The 6,160-nt window shown below is 42.5% G+C and overlaps 1 protein-coding gene across 7 annotated transcripts in view; it reads left to right on the forward strand.

The window, feature by feature from the left end:
* The window catches only part of LOC140190217 (uncharacterized), a 68,986-nt gene extending 64,275 nt beyond the window's left edge, over positions 1 to 4,711 (forward strand). For all 7 annotated transcript variants that reach the window (XM_072246771.1, XM_072246772.1, XM_072246766.1 and 4 more), the window contains one exon: positions 1,110 to 4,711. In XM_072246771.1, coding sequence (XP_072102872.1) covers positions 1,110 to 1,244 — 135 coding nt within the window. In that variant the 3' untranslated portion in view covers positions 1,245 to 4,711. The remainder of the gene's footprint in view (positions 1 to 1,109) is intronic.
* The last annotated feature ends 1,449 nt before the right edge of the window (positions 4,712 to 6,160 follow it).

Genomic DNA, 6,160 nt, shown 5'->3' on the forward strand with positions numbered 1-6,160 from the left:
CACCTTCCCCAGAATAGATCCCGATCATTTCAGATCCAGAAATCTGAAATCACGTCTTAGCCAGGCATTCATTTCCCAACCCCTCTCATGCTACCCTCACTAGCGCGTGACATGAGCTGCAATCGAGAGATTGCTGCCCTGGAGGTCGTGCTTTACAGCTTTCTGCCTAAATCCCTATATTCTATCTTCGGGATCTCCTTCCATTTCCTACCTATGTCGTTGGTACAAATATGTAATACGACCTCTGGCTGTTTACACTCCCCCTTTTGAATGATATGGATCGATCCAAAGCATCCCTGACCATGCCATCTGGGAAGCAAAATACCTTCGGTATCTCTTTGTCACATTCACAGAAAAATCTATCTGCTGCCCTGTCTACAAAGTTCCCTATTAATACTACACTCCTCTTCTCTCCCCGCTCCTTGTGAGCCGCAGAGTCATACACAATGCCAGAGACCTGCTTGCCGCGGTTTCTCCCCATTTCACCCACATCCCTCTCCAAAGTAGGATGCTTATTATTAAAGTGAACAGCCACAGGGGTACTCTGCACTACCTGCTTATTACAGTCACTCGGGAAACTGTCTCCTGCACCTTAGTGATGACTAACTCCCTGTAGCTCGTATCTATCACTTTCCTACTCCTCTGTATAAATTGAGGGTCATCGAGCTGCAGCTCCAGTTCCTTAACACAGTCTCTGAGGAGCTGCAACTCGGTGCACTTCCCGCAGATGTAGTTATCAGGGAGACCTAAGTTCTCCCAAAGTTCCTACATCTCACAAAATGAACATGCCATTAACTTTGTAATCACCATCGGCGCACTATAGCTACCGACCTGCAAGATGTCACTCGCTACTACAAACCTTTGCGTCTGTGGCGTGTTTGTCAGTGTGTGTTTATGTGTATTTGGGCTTATGTACTGTATATGCAAGCATGTGTTTGTGTATGGGACTGTATTTGACATATATCCCTCCAACCCCTTTCAACCTTTGTAGAGTTGTGCATGCGTGTCTGGCTGTATGTGCGCGCGCTTGGAATACGCAGACGTGAAGCAAAGAAAGAGAAAGATCCCATACACTGGAACTTACGAGCTTTTAACTATTTCTGTTCCAGGATCTGGAAACCCCAAGAGAACAAGAAGGTGAAAATTCCTATTACGCCAGCCAGAGCACGGAGTTTTTGAACGACACGCAATACTCACCAAGAGGTCTCCACATGAAGCCTTATTTCATAACCTTTAGAGAGTAGTCACTCGTCGTCGTAGGGTAAACCTTCACAGTAGCCTGTAAGCAAAAAGCAAACCAAGTTGAGGCAATGTATTGTGGCGATGAATGTCAACTGTTATATACGTCTCTGCTCATCATGTTTAAAAGTCAAATGTTAAGTGTCATTATGGTTGATATTTTGAAATATGGGGTTGATATTGAAGAATAGGAACATGAGAAACCAGGAGCAGCGTGCTCTTCAAGCCAGTCTTGCCATTTAATATTTCCGGGCCTCACCTCCTCCTCTGTATCGATTCTCTATGGTCTCCAATACGCCTATCTTAAAACTATGTCATTTACCTCTTCTTTAAGTCGTCCAGGTGATGCAAAATCTATAATATCCATTGGCAGAGAATACAAGAGGATCATATTTCGTTGACAAGCTGTGTTTTTCCATCCGCATGATACATGGGTCATCGGTGACTTCATGACCGCGCTCAGCAAGCATTGATACACAATTGTTTGCAAGATGCTCTCTTAAAATATCCATCGAAATACTGCTCTATAAAGTAAGAACCTGTGTTCTTCTCTCTCGGACCAGGGCTTCAGAAATCGAGAGATAACAGCGCAAGTGCAACGGCTTTCCCACCTTAAAAAATACTCCCCTACTCCTGTCCCTGTTGAATAACACAGAAAGCTAACTGTCACTTGAGATATCTCCTTTATCAGAGGTAGTCCCGCGTTCAGTCGCAAATTCCTTAAGACCTAAAAATGCCGCTCTAAGGTTGGATAAGATTGGACAGAGAGAAAGCTTCTGATAGTGAGAGAGCCGATGACCAGAGGGCACAACCTCAGAATAAAAGTGCATTTCCTCATCACAGTTGCGATCTTCAAATGAATTCATTATCAACATACGTGTATGGCACCACTCTGAAATTCTTTTCCTGCTAGCGTTTAGAGTAGTTGCAAACAATGCAATGGAATCATTTATATGTGTTTATATAAATTTAAAGAGGAGTATAATTGGTTCCTGATCCGTTAAATTGTTAGCACTTGCGAGTGAGAAATCAAAAGAAATGCGTTTATAGGGAATAATAAATCAGCCATAATTGATTCCATGGGAGTAGATTCCCTGGGAGGAATAGCCTAATTCTGCTCCTATGCTTTACGGTCTTATTGTCAGCTGTTTCTAGCCATTGGGTATATTTAAAGGGGTGGTTTTGGGTTCTTCATTGCTAAGGGCATTAAAGGTTAGTTGAGAGCGAAAATAAATTAGCCATGATGGAATGGCATAGCAGACGCGATGGGTTGAATGGCCAAATTATCCTCCTTTGTCTTATGGTCACATTGCCCTCTATGTTGATAAGATCTGCTGTACAACATGCAGATGCACAGTGTAGCAAGCCTTTAGGCCAACCAATGGCAAGCTCAACTGTTATCACCTTCCAAACAATTTGACACTCTTTCCAGAAAGGGATAAGTTCAATGCAAGCTAAGTGAGATAACTCGCGCATTGAGTAGATATTTGCTCAACAGAGAGAAGAAGTAGCGCAGTTACTGTAACTCTGCCTTAAAACGCCAGTGATCTGGATTCGATCACGACCTCTGCGCCAGCCTGCGTGTGGAATCTCCATATCCGTCCTATTGCCGAGTGGATTTCCTCTGGTAACTCCGGTTCCCTGACATTTCCCAACGAAAACTATACCATTATTTTCCACACTGGACGATGCAATTGTGTGCTAAATAGGCTACAGCGAAAAAGTAACGGGGGTAGAGGGGACACTATTGCCCAGAAAAGCTTTGTCGGTTGAATCTAATCCATCTACATCACAAGGCAATATAGTAAATAAAACAACGAAACAAACCGACGATGTCCTGAGATGCATAGAAAAATATTATTCGTGACGACTCAAGCTCTGTTAATCATCAGAAAGAGACATTATTCTGAGTCTCCACCTGATTAAGCTGACATCCGTAAGCATACATACTCATCAAGAATAGACTTAAGAAGCTAATAACAAGCCACTTGTTCGATTATCTGCATGTTGAACTGTATTCTAATTCCGCTTACCAGCACTTGTCAAAGGGATTTATCTGGCGTGGCGATTATAGGCCTCGTCCAAATGCTTTTAAAAAGTTGTGGACAGCCCCTGGCTCCACCAGCCACTCAGAACTGACGTTTTTGATTCCAGCCAACCTTAGAACTTCCCATAAATCTTCTAATCTTCTGAACGACTTTGGTTCAAGAGCCTGATGTTTAATAAATAATAATTGTTGCTGAATCTGGAGGTGTGAGTCATGAGGCTCCTGCGCCTTCTTCCTAATAGCAGCAGCGCGAAGAGAATATATACTGGCTGCTGAGTGTCTCTGATGATGGATGCTGCTTTCCTGCTACAACGCTTTGTGGATAGGTACTCAGTGGTGGGGAGGATTTTTCAGTGATGGGCTAGGCCGTATCTTTTACATTTAGTGGGATTTTCTGCTCAAGGGCACAGGTACTTCCATACTCAACTACACTCAATATGCTCTCAACTGCACACCTTTAGAAGTTTGTCAAAGTTTTAGATGTCGTGCCGAATCTTCGTAAACTCTTAAGGAATTAAGTGCGCTGCCGTACTCACTTCGTAGATGCACTTACATGCTGAGCCCAGGAGCCCCACCACCTCTGATCCTCCGGTAAGCACTGGCTCATGGAATTCTGTTATTCTTCTCCTGAAGAAAATAATCAGCTCTATGGTCTTGCTGACATTCAGTAAGAGATCATTCGACCAGGTTTTCACTCTATTACTGCCTGACCTGCTGCGTTCCTCCAGCACTTTCAGTATGCCGCTCTGGATTCCCAGCTTCTGCAGAATCCCTTGTGTTGAAAACTCTTAACGGAATTTGCTTTATCAATGTGAAACCTATGTCAATTTTCAATTATCCTCACATTCGTAATTTAATCCGCTAATTCTCATCAATGCAAAAGTCCGCCTACATTAATTAATTAATTTGAAGTCCTTCACCTACTCCCGAACCACTCTGCACATACCCATGACGACAATGGGCGAGATTTGTTGAAGTTAGCATTTAAGTAATTATTATCATCTTCACATATGTATTTTGGTAGTGTGCGTAATTTAAGTAGTTATCCTGCCATCTAAGAATGCCAGATGGAGGAGCTGAATGGTAGTTCAGAATGTTGCTTGCCAACGTGCAATTATTTCATGTATTCGTCTGCAAATGGTATCACAATTTTTGAAAACAAAAAAGCAATGTATACTTCAGCATGATCTTACTTTTCCGAATAAGTTGCTGGATGTAATTTGGGAGTTAGTGCTATCTTTAAGGACATGTGATTTTCTGAGACAATTATATTTTTCTTCTGTCAGTCCGATTGTATTCTTTTTCGGCAGACCATCGGTCAACCCAAATGAATAATGCATAGCAATAAACGGGTGGATGGCCATATATTTGTGTAAAAGTTTCATTGCATAACGAATTTCAAAATGAAATAAATCAATATCCTTATTATTGCGATGAAGTATGAATTTGATATTAGCTTTTCAGCGGGTGCACTGAATCGATGACCAAACCCTTTTCTACAAAAGACTGCTTTTGGGATGTCAGGTATACTCATGACAAACGCAATGAGATGAATCCAACCATAATCTGGAAGCACCAGAAAAGGCGCAGAAGAGGTTAACCAGTATATTTCTTATTTCTTGCTTTTGATGGTGTTGGCTATAAGGAGACTTTGAACACACTTGTGTTGCCTTCTCTAGAGCGTCGGAGTCTGATGAGAGGCATAAAGCAAGATACAAACTGGTTGTTCTCCTTCCCAATTAAGAATGCTGAGGACTCTATCTGAGATGCTCCGGTATCTTGTAACACGGTGGGGAGGGGTGGGGTTGGGGTTCAATATACCATCAGAGAATCTCGTTCTTGTGCACAGAATCTCTTTTCAGTTTTCCTAACCAACGAACCCCCTTGCACAACAGCTCACCTCTTCTCCCTTATTTCTTTGTGAATCACAGAGTCAGACTCACCAAGAGAGACCTGTTACTTTCCCCTACACTGGTTGTTTAACCGGTTTACCCTTCCTGGCTGTCATACGGTTTCCTGTGTCCTGAACCTTGGGTGTAACTACCTTTCTATATGCCCTGTCTATCACCCCTCTGCCTCCCGAATGATCCTAAGTTCATCCAGTTTCATCATCAAATACTTAATGCGGGGTGACAGAAGCTGCAGCCTGATGCACTTTCCGCAGTAGCAGTCATCAGGGACACTGAAGGTCTCCCTGTTTTGCCACATTCCGCAAGCGGAGCATTCTACTATCCTGTCTGACATCTCCACTGTTCTAATTGAGCAAATAGGAAGTAGGAAGAACAGTATACTATAGGGTGGATAATCTGATAAATAATAAACAAACAATAACAAGACTATGGGAAATGAGCTGAAGGAACATCAGAGCAGTTCTGGCTGTCTTCTTGTTTATGTCCCGCATCCTGATTCCATAGTTTCATATCTAAGTAAAAAGAAACGTGACCGAGTACACGTATTTTAATCATTTAATTTTAATTTCCAATATTTTGTTTGTTTTAAAACTCGCTTATTTCAGTTCTAACTGTTCTAAGGAAGTGAATAAGGGTCCACCTAACACCAAGGTAAAATGGGCTCCAGAGCTATACCTGCCTGTCACGCTAATCTAGGTCGGGTCCTGTGAAGAGCATTTCACAGAGAAAAAAAATATAACACTGCAAGTACAGTGATCTGGAGCAGCATTTGTAGAAAGACAAACCAGTTAATGCAGCGGTCTACGACCCTAGTTCAGGAACTTCACGAAGATCAGGTTCGACGAATTTGGCTCTTCATAACTAGTACATGCAAGCACTGGTATGCCATAACTCATGGAAAGACATCTGGGAATTGAAGCTCAGCACAAGTACCCTTACAGTTAACCGATTAATAGCTTGGAGG

This window comes from Mobula birostris, chromosome 29 (assembly GCF_030028105.1).
Source record: "Mobula birostris isolate sMobBir1 chromosome 29, sMobBir1.hap1, whole genome shotgun sequence".
In the NCBI taxonomy this organism is placed as follows: Eukaryota; Metazoa; Chordata; class Chondrichthyes; order Myliobatiformes; family Myliobatidae; genus Mobula; species Mobula birostris.